Here is a 17,365-nt window from a genome sequence, read left to right as displayed (position 1 = left end):
TGGTCGAGAGGCAACGGGATTCCCCTACTGTGCTATCTGTGCTATATCCAGAGCTTAACAAGATGTTTCGGGCTGACAAAAAGTAACATTGACAGCATGCCTACTGCTATGCACTGACACTCCCCCACAGACACAAATACAACAGAGAGCCTCTTGTAGTATAGCAGCTATCCCAGCTACAAACAGTAACTCTCTCAAAGGACCATAAATGGGTATTGAAGTGCACCTGCATATTACTGCAGCAAGGTGAGAAGTTAAACCCCTGGAGGTCAGCAAAGTAAAATATTTTCAGGGGGTGTTAAGTTACTCTTTGCCATGCTAATAATAATTTGGCGTAACTGACTTACAAGATTACAGGGCTTTGTTTGATTCCACATTTTTTTGGCATTTTGCCTTTATTTGACAGCCGCTAGTGGAGAAGGACAATTATGTTTACATAACTTGTTTGAGGACAGGTCTCTTTGCTGCTCCTAGTACTCCACTGAGGTTGTGTTGGTCAATAACACTAAGCAAAAGAACAGCCCTACCTGGCACCTGGTAAACATATCCTACTGTACACTCTGTCTGAATACTTAAGTCCATACCAGAGCTTACTATCAGTAATTTCCTGATATATAAATGAATCAACAAATCTATTGTATTGTACACTATAACATACACAGTTAATATTTCTTAGAACAATTATGTTTTTCAACTACCAGCATATTAGATTTAGACCAGTTTTCTACACTGCACCTGAGTTACATAACAGTTGTCACACTTCACCTGCACTTCAACTCTGATGGAAAACGGCCTCTGGACCAGGAAAAAAAAAAACTCAATCAGCATAAATGTAAAATCACCCCTAAAAGTATTTCCTCACCAAATCTAGAGAGAAGCACTTTACTGCACAGGAGAATGAACATAGTTCTGTGATCTTGCATAGTAATGCCAAAAAAATTAGGAGACATTCTTCATCTAATCCAGAAGCTCCATAGAGAGCACCAACTGCATTAACATGACACATGACAAATACTGGAGGAGGTGGAAATCATCATCAAATGTGACCCAAGCCCAACCGGTCCGGTATGCTAGGGGGTCCTGTCAGAAAAGGTTATTTAAAAGTCCCTAGTGAGTCACCTGTTTGGCTTCGCTTGTTCAGTCTGAGGTTTGGGCATGTTAACCTGGAGCCGCATCAACACCCACCACCTCTTACCAATATGATTATAGATGTGATGGTTTACAACAAAATCAGCAAACATGAAAGAATTAAGCATAATTTGACTTGAAAATAAACTCAAGTGAAATGCTTGTTATATTTATTATGTTTTGTGTACTTGATTGGATTAACAGTCTGTCTTACAATCATTAGCTGTAAACTTAAACAGTGTATTTTGTGAGAAGTGCGAATGAGAGTTTTATGATGGAAAGATCTTTACATATGCGTACCATTATGCTTTATTCACATATGCATAAGCATTTTCGCACACACACAACCTCCGCAGTCCCTTAGCTATATTTGAATGAAAGCCCACACAGCCATCTGCTTTGAACAAGTAAACACACAAGCAGGAGGATCATCAGGCAGTATAAATACATATGAATTCCATTAAATTATGATCCATTATACATTATATATTCACCGTGGAACAGGTCTGTAAAAAATCTGTGGCCACTTTGATGCATTGACAATTTGCATTGTGGGGTGAGTAAGTAGCTGTTATTGGAACATTGAACGTGTGCATATGCACAGAAATATATTTTGACTGTAATACACACACAGAGAGAAATTGGCAGCGATACACTGAACAAAAACAGTAGTTCAGAGTTGCAATTATTCATAGATGCACACAGGGTAATATACAATAGACACAAGCATTAACATTAACTTAAAAACCATAACCATGTGTGATTATATAGATAGTGGTTTATTTTTTTATCTTGCACGGCAGCTGGATTCTCACAATATCACGCGAGAATCGCAGTATCACATACTACGGTGGCCGACAGGTGCAAACGCACTGCAACTCAATGACATGCAAATTAAGAAAACATCTTCATAAGTTTGACAACACATGCGCAGCATTTAGCAAACGCGCTGCAAATACACACAACACAACCAAATACACAAACATGCTGCAAATACAGAAACAATGCAAAAAGAAAAGCACACAAACTCCGAAAACAGAAACAATGCAAAAAGAAAAGCACACAATCCCCGAAAACAAATGCACCAAAAAAAATGGTGTATCCAGATTACACAACGGAAGTTCTCCAGGCCTCTAGGGGGAGCACTAAATGGAACAGCTTGATTTTCAACCCCACGGCAGAGATGTTCACAAGTAATTTTTTGGAAGTCCAAGTCGAGTCTCAAGTCTTTGAGCTTGAGTCCAAGTCAAGTCTCAAGTCTCTGGTCATCTGATCTGTCCCTAACACTGTATTGTTAAATCTTATGAATTCATAACATGTCCTGTTGTACAGCGTTTGTTCCTGGGGAGATGGATCCATGCGTCCCGACTCCTGTGCGCCATGGATGTCTGAGCCTCAGCAACCACTAACTATGACGATACAATGTGCCTGTTCCCAGCATTAGCACAACACTTTGCGATGGTTAGCTTGTTAACTGTGACGATATATGCTAAATGTAACATCTCTTTCACATTAGCGTGTGAGTGACTGACCTATTTGGGTGCGTTTTGAGATGCCTGATGAAGTTCGACGTTGTTGATCCGGCATAATTTATATTGGTGCCACACACCTTGCATGGAGCTGTTAGCTTACTGCCACTGTTTACCAAGTAATTGAAAGCAAAACTAATGACAAAAGGCACAACTCCGGGACGACTTGGTGTCGCCATGTCAATATATATATTTTTTTATGTGAGTGCGAGCACATAAGGCATAATGCATGTGTTACGTTGCACATTATGGCAAAGGGCAGGGGACATGAGGCTCGTCATACGTTTCTCCAACGTATATGCGCCAATAAAAGAAAAAAGAAATACATGAATAAATTTTGATTTAAAAAGCAATAATTGCATGAAAACATGTTGTTGACGAGTCTCGAAGCTCGAAGCACACTCTACCACGTGAGCTATACGGTGGCCCTGAAGTGCAAATCGCAACAGCAAATAGAAAAACGCAACAGCAAATCATAAAACACAAGGGCAAATAGGAAAACACAACGGCAAATAGGAAAACACGACAGCAAATATGAAAACACGACAGCAAATAGGAAAACACGATAGCAAATAGGAAAACACGACAGTAAATATGAAAACACGACAGCAAATAGGAAAACACGACAACAAATATGAAAACACGACAGCAAACATGAAAACACGACAGCAAATAGGAAAACACGACAGCAAATATGAAAATACGTCAACAAATATGAAAACACAACGGCATTAACTTCTACCGGAAAAGGTAGGGCCTATCTAGTAGAGGATGGACCCTCCTGATTGGACAGACGGACTGTCTGTCTTTTAACAGGAAGGGAGGTGAAAAACACAGAAAAGCGCCTACTTTTAACAGAGAGACAGTCCGTCTGTCCTTTCAGGAGGCTCCGTCCTCTGCTAAATAGGCCCTACCTTTTCCGGTAGAAGTTAATGCCGTTTTGTTTTCGTATTTGCTGTCGTGTTTTCATATTTGCTGTTGTGTTTTCCTATTTGCTGTCGTGTTTCATATTTGCTGTTGTGTTTTCATGTTTGCTGTCGTGTTTTCATATTTACTGTTGTGTTTTCCTATTTGCTGTCGTGTTTCATATTTGCTGTTGTGTTTTCATGTTTGCTGTCGTGTTTTCATATTTGCTGTCGTGTTTTCCTATTTGCTGTCATGTTTTCAATTTGCTGTCGTGTTTTCATATTTGCCGTGGTGTTTCCCTATTTGCAGTCGTGTTTTCCTATTTGCTGTCGTGTTTTCATATTTGCTGTCGTGTTTTCATATTTGCTGTCGTGTTTTCATATTTACTGTCGTGTTTTCCTAATAGCCGTCGTGTTTTCATATTTGCCGTTGTGTTTTATGATTTGCTGTTGCGTTTTTCTATTTGCTGTTGTGATTTGCACTTCAGGGCCACCGTAGAGCTACTCAGGCACCCCACATTTCACAATGTTTGCAGCGGACAGACAGATTTCAGTTTCAGTCACTTTACTCATGCGCTATCATTAAATGTTTTTTTCTTTTTTTTATTATTATACCAGCAGAACAATGTAATAAATAGACAAACAGACCAGTCAGATAATAAGTAGAGAGAGTGGACAGTAATGCTGCTCAGACTGAATAAAGGCTCAGTAAGAGCTGGCTTAAAGCCTTCCCAGCGTGCTGTTTAGTCCCCAAAGTGTCAACATATTGATCATTACATTGTGAGGGCCTATTTTTGTTGGACGGAGTGTCCAATTAGAGAATATTTCCCTGGCATTTTTAGAAAAGACAAATACAAGACCTGAACCGTCTTAAGTAGAGCCTCACCCGACACACAAACACACAATTACGACAAACACACAGTAAGCACAGCAAGAACATTATTGGCCATAAGTCATTTCCTTGTGTGTGTGTGTGTGTGTGTGTGTGTGTGTGTGTGTGTGTGTGTGTGTGTGTGTGTGTGTGTGTGTGTGTGTGTGTGTGTATATACACTCACCTCTCTCCACTGTTTGGTTTCAACACCTTGCGTATAGAGCACGCATACTGTGAAAAGGTACCATATAAAGACAGGAAGAGATGAAATATTGTGAAAGAAAGAGAAAATGAGGGGCAAAAAGAGAGACAAGGGAATATACAATCAGAGAAATTCATCAGATTCCAAAATGGGAAATAAATATGAGGAGTTTTAGCAGTACAGTGAATAAACAGACATGGCACAAAGATTTCCCAAATCACAGGGCAACATATCCACAAAAAACAGAAGAGATAAAAGAGAAAAAACACTAAATTGGAGCAGGACAGAATGCTTTTTTTTAGGATTAGAGTACCTACACAGTGATGACAGAAGAGTACAGACAAACAATCAAACACAGAGTCTCTGTGATGTACTCACATGGATCTGACTTGGAGAATGTGTCTTTATCCAGCAGATTTCTGAAAAATGAAGAAAGAGAATAAAAACAATTGTTACTCAGTGACAATGAACATCTTGTTCATGCTGACATGTTGTTATCACAAGAGATCTGAAGTGGTCAATTCAAGACCTCTTTTTTTGTAAAATTGCTCAATTCTGTAGACCTTTCATACATCCATGTACTCTTAATAAAATGCTATGTTTTATTCGAAATAATCTAAAATAACTATTGTCCTTGTAGAAAAAATGTTTCGGTAACTCTCTGGGGTCATTTTTGTTGCATCACATTTCTTGTTTCTTTTTCAATCATCACTGCTACTACTCTGATTGTAGATTCACAGGAAACAAACAAAACTTTACTCTGTTAAGTGACTTTCAAGCCCTCACCCCTCTCCCTTTCAGAGACTTTTCACAACCACACCTGGTATCAAGGAAGGAAATAGACAAAAACAGTAGTAGGTGGCAGTGTAACTTAAAATTAAACACGAGGAAGATAAACGATGGCCCTCCACCCCCTCAACATTAATCTTTAATAGTGCTGTTCTGCCGTCTGATCATTTGTTCAAGTTAAGAGTAGTGGTGTCAGAATAATTCCAAAACAAGATAATAAAGTACTAAAACTTTACTTTCATACTAGTAATGTTACCTCTATTTTGAAGGCCTTGGAAACCTGCACAGGTGTATTCAATCATTCTGACTTTTATTAGACCTATGCTGAGTTTGAAGTTGGGCGGAGATGTTATTATACCACAAATCCTTCAAATAAAAAGACAAAGAAGGTTGTTTATTCAGATAAAAAAGAGAAAGTTCTCTGCGCTTCTGCAGACCACAACAATCCGGTGCAACCAAGGCAGGACAAAAACGGTAGGACTCTGATGAAGATGTAACTCTACATCGAAACGTTAGTCACTGTTTTGCACCTTAAGTAATAAAACCATCAAGTAAGAAGACATCTGTGTTGCATAGGTTGTTTATTCATGTGTGTCTCTAGAACAATACAGAAGTGTATCCTGACCTGACCCCTCCCGACATGGGCCTTCCTAAACAGTTACAAATCACTGTTGAAAAATACATGTTTTATAATGTGACAACACTATGGTTAAGGTTTGCTTAGGTTGTCCCACCCTAACAAGTTTAACAAAACTAATCAATGGGTCAGAGAGATGTCAATCAAGAACAGTCTGTGCACACCCACACTTGTGGAAACAGCTCTCATCTGTCAAATACCTGTCTGTGTAACATGGCTGTCAGAACTATTCTGTGATTAAGTACACTAAATTGTCCAGTAAAGGAAAACAGCTAACTGAAATACAGTACTACGATGACTACCCTACAGTTTTGGTGCACTTTCAAATCAAGTTCTGATCAATATACCCATTTGGTTCTACTTTGTAGTTTTCTTCAATATGTGCTACCTAAAGGTATTTTTACCGTGTGGCAGGAGATAATAGCATAGATCAAGTTCTGTATGTCAAAGAGATAAGAGAGCACTTAAACATGAAACCACAGCCGTAAAATGTCTGAGCCAATGGTCTTTGTAAGGTGCACCAACACAAATGCTCATTGATACATTCACTGACTACAAAATGAGCTGGCATAAAAGCACAGCAAATTATTGGGTTTGGTATCTCGTACAATAGCTGCCTGATTACCAGCATGTCTGTGTGTTTACTAAATACTCATCTTTCTCTACCCTCCAAACGCCCACCAAGCCTCCCTCTTTGTGATAGCATTCAGAGTGTAACCTCACACTCTTTATATTAAAGTAAAAATAGTGTCAGGGTAACACACTTTTCTGTTTGTTTTGAATTGTGAATTTGCATCCTGTGGATTATAGAGGCCAAGTTGTAAAAAAAAAGTTAGCCTAAATTGTAATTAGTAGCCTACCATTAATTCCCAGACTAATGGTTTTTATTAGTAACTGGTAACTATAGGTGTTTTGGGACCAAACTGTTCTGGGGACTCCCTGACAGGAACTGCCCACTGGAGAGCTCCCCTGAGAACTAGCCTACATACCCTCAAGGGTTTCAGTTTGTATTTGCACCGACAATAAAAACACTGACGTGAAGCCAGCCGGCGATTGGTATAAATAAAATTGTGTTGCATTTCCTTCTCACATATATGCTCAGTAAAGCCTGGACCGTTACAAGCTGTTGTTTCTGTTGTTTTCTTGTTGCTGACAGGTTTTTAAAGATGGCTGTTGTCGTTGCTGCATTGGCTCATGTGTTTAATCAGTCACCATACACTAATGTCACTCAAGGTTCCTCTTGTGCTGGGAGTGTACCTACTCTGAAACATTCAAAGTACTACAAATGTTACAATTCTTGCGGTGCGGAACACAATAAAAAAGGCAGTTCTTAGAACTATTAAATAGTTCTCGTCCGAAAATGTCATGACAGATAAAGCCAGTAGTTATAATTTCAGTAGGTACCCCAGCACAGACCACATTTTAAATTAATCTTTTGAACCTGAAGCTTGATTAGTGTCTGCAGCATTGATTTACAGCAAAGGTTGGAGACAGAAAATTATAGGCTTGTATAATGTGAGGAGGAAGTACAAAAAGGTCATTGTCAAGGGTCTCGTTAAAACTGTGTGCTTCTCCGCCCTTCTGTCTTACTCCATCATCCATCTTCTTTCACCTAATCTGTGTCTCCCAAATTTTTCTTTTTTCTATATGCTTACATGTACTACATGAAATAAGTGAAGGGACAAGACAGGACAATTAGCTTAACCATATTACCCATAGATCTTTATATTGCATAAGTTCACATGGATAGAGGAATATCATCTTTATATTTTGTGATTTATTTGTTATTTTTGAAAATGTGTACATTAATCTCTACTACCATGCAGATTCCGAGTGTAATGTTTTTCTTTTTCAGAAGGCAGATCAACCAATCAGCTTCCTTGATGCATCCACTCCACATATTGTTAAGATTTTGGAGGTGTGACACATTGGCTTCTCTGCGAGCCTCTACAACTAACAATGACCATAAAATCCTTCTCTGTGTAGACCCTCAATTACATTTACGTGTATCTTTGAAGATGTTAGATTGAGATTGATTTTTTTTTAACTCTAATGACAATGTTATTGATAAGATTTCAAATTATAAGTTACTCTTAAGGAAATACCCCACTTGGTGAATTAAGGTGTTCTTTGGAGTCAAGGGTTATATAGACAAACTTAGAGTTAATAAGTTAATAAAGGTTAAAAAGATATTGTGAATTTCCAGCCTGTCCTCACCCAGAAAACAAGTATACAGTGTTCCAACACAGCAACCAATTGATTCTTTGGAAAATAATTAACCCAATGCTCTCCTTTATATATTTCTTTTTTAAAGCACTTTCCTCTTCTCGTCCTGAGCCATTTTTATTTGCATTTTCTAACCTCTGCCCGTGTTTCGTGTGTTGGTGTAACACCTCCATCATGCTTGCTTGACCTTTTCATTATGCCTGCCAGAGGCTCCTGTGGACCCAACACTATTACCCACCTTGTTTTCTTTTGCTTGCTCAGTCACTACAGTGACTCGAGATGCCAAAAGCCCACTGGCATCTCTTGATTCTTGTATTGGTTTTTATTTCTTGTTTCATTTACCTCAGCAATCTCACCCGTCATAAATCTTCGGCTGTTCTTTCATCGGCCTCAATCTATTTTGATCTTTCCTCGGCTTCTGTATTTCTTCCTACCTCCCTTTTATTGCTTTCAAGAGCAAGTTGAGCAAGACATCTCACGTTCAAAGTTACAAAGACGATACTTGCTGATGTTCTGTGATTGAAGTGTTGCAGCATTTGAATTTGTAGGTGCAGAGTCCAAGGTTTCAGGCACACACTGTCATGTAGTATCAGGATCTCTGAAGCTATGAAACCAGTCAATGTTTGCCGATGGGGGTGTAAAGATTCCCCATAATGTAAATGTAATGTGAACCAATCAGATTTGATCCAAATTCAGTAAGAAAGTTATCAAAATCAGTTCAATTCCATTCATAAAAGGGAGCAGTTGTATCATATGTAAGGATAATTTTCTCTTTTCCTTTAAAAAGAAAGAACTGTGGAGGCTGTGGAGGAGGATGCTATTTTTTTCACTTCATCTAAAAATGATACATTCCTTCTAATAAAGATAGTGTAGGAGTATGACATTTAATTTGTTCTATTTTTATTTTAGCTGTTAGCTCTGAGTGCATCAGATCGTCTTTCCTATAGCCTGTCTTCACAAATTAATAGAAACCAAACCTTTGTCTTCTTGTGTCTGACTCTATACAGAGCAAATAAGTAAATGTCACAGACAATTGTTCTGTATAGGAGCCGACTGGAACACCTGTGTCTGTGTTGAAGAAGTTAATTAAAGACATGTCTTGGATTGTCTCCTGAGTATGCTACAATCAGAGACTTGTTGAGTATCCAAATATCTGCTGTTTGCTATATTTGACTTCATTTAGTTCTCTCCCTTCATTGCTCATTGCAAATTGAAGACCTACAGTTATTATGATCCTGTACAAGTATAACTAATATAGTCATAGGAAGTTCATAGGTGTTAGTTATTAATGGTTGTTTTAATATTTTGATGATAATATATTTATGAAGTTGTGAAATAGTTTCCTATTATTTTAGTACAAGAGAAATATAACCATAAAAGTATTTTCTTTTGTATTTTTCACATTACTATCGATCCTCCCTAACCCATTCGGTATTTGCTTCTGTGAAAGTGAGTAATGACACTAATGTAAACCATTGTGCACTGGTTAGTTGCCTTGCTCAGTAGAACAACAGCAATATTCACAGTGGACACTTAACATTTGCATTTTTCTGTAGTGTGCTTGTGCAGACATTATCACCAAAGCATGCAAACATCCAACCAATTTTTATAGTATTGCCTCCCTTTCTCTCTGTCTTTCCTAATTTAGTTCATGTCTGCACACTGGTCCGAAATGAATCAGCCCATATGTCATCCACCACTACCTCCTCTCTATCTTTGTAATTTCCACATCCTGTTTATCTGTCGGCTGTGCATTATCCCTCTAATGCTTATGTTAAACATAGCCTCAAATAGCTTTTATCCCTGTGCCACTGCTCTTTATTTTCAAAAATTCCCTCAATCAATGCATATATTTTTTTAGATGTGACCAGCAGCCGGTTTGAATCACTCCCAGTCGACAAATACATGCCGAAGATCACGGGTTCAAATCTAAAAAAAAAAACTGCATATAGTGTTAATGTGTGAGAAAACTGCCGGTCTGCCCTGTCTGCATTATTGAAGCAAACATTTTCACTCATGATTAATACAGTGTTATTTTGATGTGATAAAAGATTTTCTGGAAACAAAGTCTCTCTCATGTTGCAGCTAAGGCAATATTGATGTAGTCTGAATATGAAAACATTTAGGGCCAACAGCAACTTTATTTCAGGATTGATATATTCGTGATCTCATGTTAGCTTTTTATTAGATGCCATCTTTTATAGTCAGAGCGTGAAGATCGCCAGCAGAGTTGTATACGTATTGCGGTTTGGTCCTCCTGTTGGCATCTTTCCAGAAAGGTAATTGGTGAGGAAGATGGATTAATACTTTGGAACCAATAACCTAAACATGATTTTCTGTAGAGCATGATAGATGAGCAGCCTATGTTTCTATGGTGATGAAAAAATAAGTCTTTTCTATGAAGGTAAATAATCAGATTTAAGCCCATAGATGCACAATAAGCGACTAAACTGTCTTTGTGAGACAGACCCCTGAACACATTGTTGAATGTTGTCTTAAATTGTGTATAGTAGTTTAAAGGGTTCAGTGTGTAGAATTGAATGGCATCTAAGCGGTGAGGTTGCAGATTGCAACTGAAACTTCTCCCATGTTCCGTGTAAGCGTGTAGGTGAAGTAACGTGGCTGACACGAAAATGGCCCTACTGTAGAAAGAACTTTTGGTTCATTTGGTTCATTACATTGTATCATTGACATATGCTACATATGTTGCAAAAATCAAATAAATAATGCCCATTATGTCAAAGGAAAGCTAGGCCTATATATCTCTAAATGAAAGGCTTTTACATAGTCATAAAAACAAACATCAAAAGGAGAGACACTTGTTTATGTCCATTAGCAAACAATGCAATAGAAACAAAACAAAAAAGACTACAAAATTGCAGCTTAATTACACATCATTGTAATTACAACAGCATCAAAACAAGTGGAAAGGCCAACAGAATGTAATTTTACTTGTTCACTATGAGGGGGTCATTTTCTGCTGCTGTTGAATAATTAAAAGCATTTGGTGCCATTAAATTATTAAAAGCTTCTACTTTTTGACATGTACACTTTCAGACCTTTGCTCTAGACCTCAGACTAAACCAATTTCATATCAGCACACCTACTCTCAAGTGCATGCAAAATAGCAGTCAGAAAATACAAATACACATAAATAATAATTGTCCTCTGGTTTTACATATTATAAGTAAAATGGAGGATTTAATCATTGTCATAAATTGAGCTGTGTGCAGTGTGAATTTAGCCAACTTTCTTCTCTGTCTAAAAATATGAGAGATGAATGAATGCAAGATAAAATGGAGGATCAGCCATTTGTAAGGTGCAAATATTCCTGGCTTTATGAGAACTTAAGGTACTTCAAAGTTTAGCCAAAATGTAACAAGCCAATAAATTGGCATCCGGCAGGCGATTGAGTGAGGATACACCAGTTTAATCCTCATGACAACCATCCATGTACAGTACAGCACATGGATGAACATATATATGTGTAGGTGGCACTCAACCAGGAAGTAGCACAGCAAAAGGCTGCATTATCTAAAGCTTCAAACACCATCACCCAGCCCGCAGGAGCTCAATCTGAGTGTACTCCAATCTAGGTCTGCTGAAACAAAAGCTCATCAAAGCGATTATTTTATCACCCTGTGTCAAGTTCAACCCCCACAGCATATGCCTTCCTAAACACCGGCCCCAAGTCAACAATGGTCCTGCCCTACATTTTGAAGTAAACCTCATCCAACATTTCATTAGATGAGGCGCTCATCTTCAACAATATACAGCCACTTCAGACTTTGAAAAGGGTCTTTAAGAGTGTACATCTTCAGGGTTACAGACTGTGGTAATTACTGTACTAATGGTGAAATCTCCTGTTCCTTTTCCACAAAGCTGTGAACAGAAAAGAAAGACACATTTAAAATTAGAAAATGTTTGATAAATTTGAAAAGATCACTCCATCATTTCACCAGAAGATGATGCAATTAAACCTTAAAGTTACAATCTCAAATAATTCTGTTTCGTTTTCTATGGCAATAAGCGGTAATTCCAGGTGTGTTTTTGGATCTTACTTTCACTTTCACTTGTGTTTTAAGTGTGTAGTCATTGCTCTTTTCTTTGTTTGTTTAGCCATAGTAACCATTTACTCGCAAGGCAAGCAGAGACCGGAAAAAAAAGTACGCTGCTTCACACACAAGTGAGTTGAAGAGCGAGTCTGTTGCAATAGCCGTACCCTATGCCGTACCCTACTCCGTAACCTACGCCGTACCCTACGCTGTAACCTACGCCATACCCTACGCCGTACCCTACACGTACCCTACGCCGTAACCTACGCCGTAACATTCGCCGTAACCTGACGTGCACCTCTCAAATAATTTAACTACACGTTGCGGCGACGTAGACCACATCAACTGTGATTGGTCCGCTTGGTAGCATCGCATTTCTTGCTGCTATTCTGTTAAAGGTCCAATATGTAATATATTTACTGTAATAAATCCAAAAATTACCCCAACCTGTCAGATATTAAGGAAACATGCTAAGTTGAAACACTATCTTTTCTGACAACAATGCTAATGTCAGTATTTTCGCCTTTTGAAATTTCTGTTCCGTGAAGGAATTTCTGTTTGTGTTTTGGCCTGTGTGTTGTTATCAACTGCCCAGTTTGACAGCCAGGCGGGTTTGCCAGAAATACCTGTGAAAACATAAACCCAGCACGCTACAGCTGTAACGTTAGTACAGCCATGAAAGCAGCAAACAAACGAATAGGACCACCGGAGACAAATTCTACCCGACCAAAAAAACTGCTAACAGTTGCGTGACCAGAGACATAACTAACCCTGGGTAGATATTGGAGATGTATTTGAAAGATGGAGACAGCTTAGAACTCAAAAGGGCGCTGAGTTGGATAATTTCCTCCTGAACAGGTAAGCATTAGCTTCAGGCTAATTTATCACGGCTACAAGGGACAGGCATTTTATGTCATTTCAACATTCGTGTACTCACATTGACAGCGAGGTTTGTGTGTTTTTAGCGGTTCCTACCGTAATGTCAGTTGGGTACAGAGCGCCGCGTGAGCACAGGCTTTTGTTACTGTCAAAATAGCCAGCATCTAATTCACATTAGCTACTCCACTGTGCTGTGAAGTACTATCTAGCTATGTGAGTCTAGCTGTCTCTGTCTAGCAACATTGTTGTGGATGCCGCGGTCTCAGCCTGGCAACCTCCGCGAACTTCGAGTCTGGGGAGGAGGGGGCGGGGGAGACGACTCTCTCCAGTATTTTGAATTTGTACTGCAGTACCTAGCTGTCAGTATTACATATTGCACCTTTAAAGAGATCGACGCACACACCAATGCACAAGTATAAACTTCAGGCAGCTTACGTAGGCTACGGCGAAAAGCTTGTGATTTTTTTCCGGGAATGTTGCCACAGACACCCAGTTCATAATACAGCAAATGCAATTGCTTTTGTCAGTAAACTATAGGCTCAATCACCATTGTGTTACCTTATTCTGCGATTGTGACTTAACAGACATGTATCTAAATAAAGATCTTTGTGATTATTACTTTAAATATGCCTTTAAGAACACAAATAAACTCAAATAAAGAATTAACTTTTCACTATAGGGCATCATAACAACTACCACTATGATATGAACTATTTAAATATGTCACCATATTTGCATTAGGTGTTTGCAATAATCCATTTTAAAGGGAATTGCAATACTAAAGGGGTTTCAAACTAACTTCCTGAAACTCAACTTCCCTTATGTAAATTAGGTTATGAAAAGATCTGAGATGCGCGGGGGCATGGTGTGGGTATGTATGTCTCTGTGCACAAGAGAATTTGTGAAATCAAGAGAGCAGGAATATAAGAGAACATCAAATCTAAGAACAAGAAAAGGAGGGGAGAAAATGAGAGAGAGAGAGCGAGAGAGAGAGAGAGAGAGAGAGAGAGAGAGAGAGAGAGAGAGCAAGAGAGACCTCAGAGAATAGATCAGAAATAGACTAAGTATAAAGGAGTTCCTCTTGCACGGGAAGAAGAAACAAGCCCCTGTTAGACAGACATAGCTGACTTTATTTACAGAGATCTGACACAATCCACAATAATTAGACAGCCCCTTTCCTCTAACCTGCGGGAGATTCTCAGCTCTCCTACTCTAACTGCTCTGAGTGCTGGCTGAGAAAAGGGTGATAAATATCAAGGGATGAGTGATTCTTTTTGAAGAGGCATTTCAAGACATGAAAAATGAGCTGAGGAGATTCTTGACTTGGAAACGAGCACAAGTCAGCATAAATAGGCTGCCACAGGCTAATAAGTAAAACTCTGGGAGCTTATCTGAATACTACTCACTAATACTGCTCACTTGTAAAAATGAGTCCAGATGCATTCATTTACACAGTATTCCATCTGTTATGCATCGTTAGTTACAGTTTTTCTTGATTGCTTTGACACAGCAGTCAACTCAAACTCCACATTTTTAACAGTTAACACACAGGCCTAAATAGTGGCACTCATGGTCAAAATGACACATTGTTTTTGCAAAAGGCTTTAACCGTGCCAAAACATTTAAAATATGCAACAAAAGAAAATTTTGCCTTCAAACTACACAACTTGCAAACAAGTGTGTGAGCTCTTCCAATCAACCATTACACAGTGGACAACAAAATACAAAATACAGCACTCAGTGTGAATCAGTGCACCATTGCTTGTCATTGTAGCCTATTACTCTACGTAGCTTTCATGCCAGTGACATTTGTTGACAAATTTGCCTTCTTTCAAAGAATTGGATCCACAATCAGAAATGCTTTGATGCAAATTTTATTGATTCCACTGATCCTTATTTTGAAACTATGGCTGAAAACTGAAATACTGTAAATATTACACAAAATACATGTAAACCAAAATAAAATCTATTAGAGTATGAGAAATTAAGAAAATAAAAATAAAATCTATTACAGTAAAGTATAAACATCTATTACTGTAGAGTATAAGAAATAGCCACTATTGATACTCAGTCTCTTCTGTCTAGACCTCATCCATCCATGTTGGCAAAGAACAACACAGACGCTGCACCTTTAAGGCCTGCAGACTGATTGCTTATTGAAGATTTGTGTGAAGGAGCATCAAACAGGTGCTTCAGTGATTTCATACTGATGTAGGTAGTTTCTAATAGTTAGCAACAGATGGTTTCTGTTTGGTTACCATAGCTAAAACAATGGAGTTTGGACTGCTTGAATGACATCCGTGTTAACTGTTCTGCAAAAGGGTGGGGAAAATGTGTCAATCCAATGAGAAAGGGTTAACACATTTGCAAGAGGTGTCTTCTGCTCTGCGGAGACAGTGATGTGGATCCCAGTTTCTTTAAGCAGGTCAAAGCAATCAAGAAAAACTGTAAACTGCCATGGCTGATGTTGAGTCTAAACCTAGTCTTAAAGTCAAGAGAAGAATGGGATATTATGCATGTGTGCATCAAAGGTAAAAGGTTCCCATCGAAGGTGTATTTTCTTGGTGCAAGGAGGACAGCTTGTGTGTGTAGAATTGAATCTCTGAAACTCTAAACTGAGACACGGGCTCAAGACTCTGTGTGTGTGTGTGTGTGTGTGTGTGTGTGTGTGTGTGTGTGTGTGTGTGTGTGTGTGTGTGTGTGTGTGTGTGTGTGTGTGTGTGTGCAGGCGTGCATGTATGGAAACAAGGGACACATAACTGGATATTTATCACCTGCAGAAATGAATAGATAATGAAAGGCACAACTGAATGGATTTTTGCAAAATGTACTGTAAGTTTGTACCTAAGCAAATAAAACTATGTCAACAGCAGACTTTTTGGTGAACCTTGTGGGGCATTTCGCAGCTAGAAGATTCAGATATTTCCCTCGGGAGTTGGTGGAGACCATAACGTTAATACCATAGCAATCAGCTACTTTTCCTGGAATGTCCAGATATGGGGACATTTTGAAGCTCCAGTTTTGATTATATTTGTTTATGTTTAACAAATCTGATGCATACAAATTTCAAATTAATTTTCGTAAAAGAAATGCATGACAGTGAAGCTAAAACAATTGACAAAGCATTGCCAGTGAGACAAAATAAAAAGGGATGGGTGGATGGTACTGTGGTCATCCAAACCGGATGACAGAGGAGGAAAGAGGAGGGAAGAACAAGGTAAAAGAGAGAAGTGAGTTTAGGAAGAGGAGTTATAGTGGAAGGTGAAAAAGTAACAAGCAGATAGATGAGGAAGGGAGAAAAAAAAGTAACGTAAAGGAAGCTATAGAGGAAATTGTGGAAGTGGAAGAAGGATGGTAATATGTTTAAAAGAGCGAGAGAGGAGCGTTGGGTAAAGCGTTATGCAGCACAGTGTTATTAAAGCTTTCACTGGCCCTTCATCACTGTCTCTCATCTTTTCACTGTCCTTTTATTTGTACGTTTTTATTACTGCCTTATTATTTTGTTGATAGGATTATTTAATTAGTATCATTATATATGTGCTTTAATAATGACATAAACATCAACATATTGTGAAGTTTAAAATAATTGGGAAGAGCTCCTCTAAAATGTTCTGTAATACATCTTTCTATAAAAAAAAAAAAAAATGAGCAGCAGGAATTTATAAATAAAGCTCTTTTCATTGCCTCTATCATCTGAGTCTAAACTATAGTGCTGGCATTGCTTTTGTGTCAGATCGATGGCAGAACCACGTAGGATCGTTTTTCCCACCAGCTGTTGAATTATTCAGGCCAGGACTTCCTCTGGGGAGATTCCTGCTCAGCCTGCCAGATAGACACAGCAAGCTCTGTAGCTTGGCAGGGAAGCTCAGGATCGTCACAAAATTCCCAACAACCTGGATTGTGCCACAGCACGAGTCGACAGAGGTCAGGTAATGGGCAGCATTACAAACTGCATGGTCAGAACCCTGACAAACTGCAGTATCTGTTTTTTTTATGAGCAGCAGAAAGTTTTGTTTTCAAAGTTTTAAAGGTAAAAGTGGCTGATTCTGTCACACAATGGAAATCAGCTTGTATTTCCCAGGTTAATTAAAAAATGAATAAAGTAAGTAGAAGAAATTGTAAGTAAAACAGGAAACTGTACCAT

The 17,365-nt window shown here is 38.6% G+C and overlaps 1 protein-coding gene across 3 annotated transcripts in view; it reads right to left on the bottom strand.

Annotated features, from left to right (window-relative positions):
* cpne5b (copine Vb) overlaps positions 1-17,365 on the bottom strand; it is a 158,695-nt gene that overhangs the window by 114,051 nt on the left and 27,279 nt on the right. For all 3 annotated transcript variants that reach the window (XM_078247408.1, XM_078247407.1, XM_078247406.1), the window contains 2 exons: positions 5,014-5,054; positions 4,618-4,664 (listed from right to left, as the gene is read on the bottom strand). In XM_078247408.1, the coding sequence (XP_078103534.1) occupies positions 4,618-4,664; positions 5,014-5,054 (88 nt within the window). The remainder of the gene's footprint in view (positions 1-4,617; positions 4,665-5,013; positions 5,055-17,365) is intronic.

This window comes from Sander vitreus, chromosome 4 (genome assembly GCF_031162955.1).
Source record: "Sander vitreus isolate 19-12246 chromosome 4, sanVit1, whole genome shotgun sequence".
Taxonomy (NCBI): Eukaryota; Metazoa; Chordata; class Actinopteri; order Perciformes; family Percidae; genus Sander; species Sander vitreus.
Note: the sequence above shows the minus strand (reverse complement) of the source record. Positions and strands in the feature narration are given on the sequence as shown.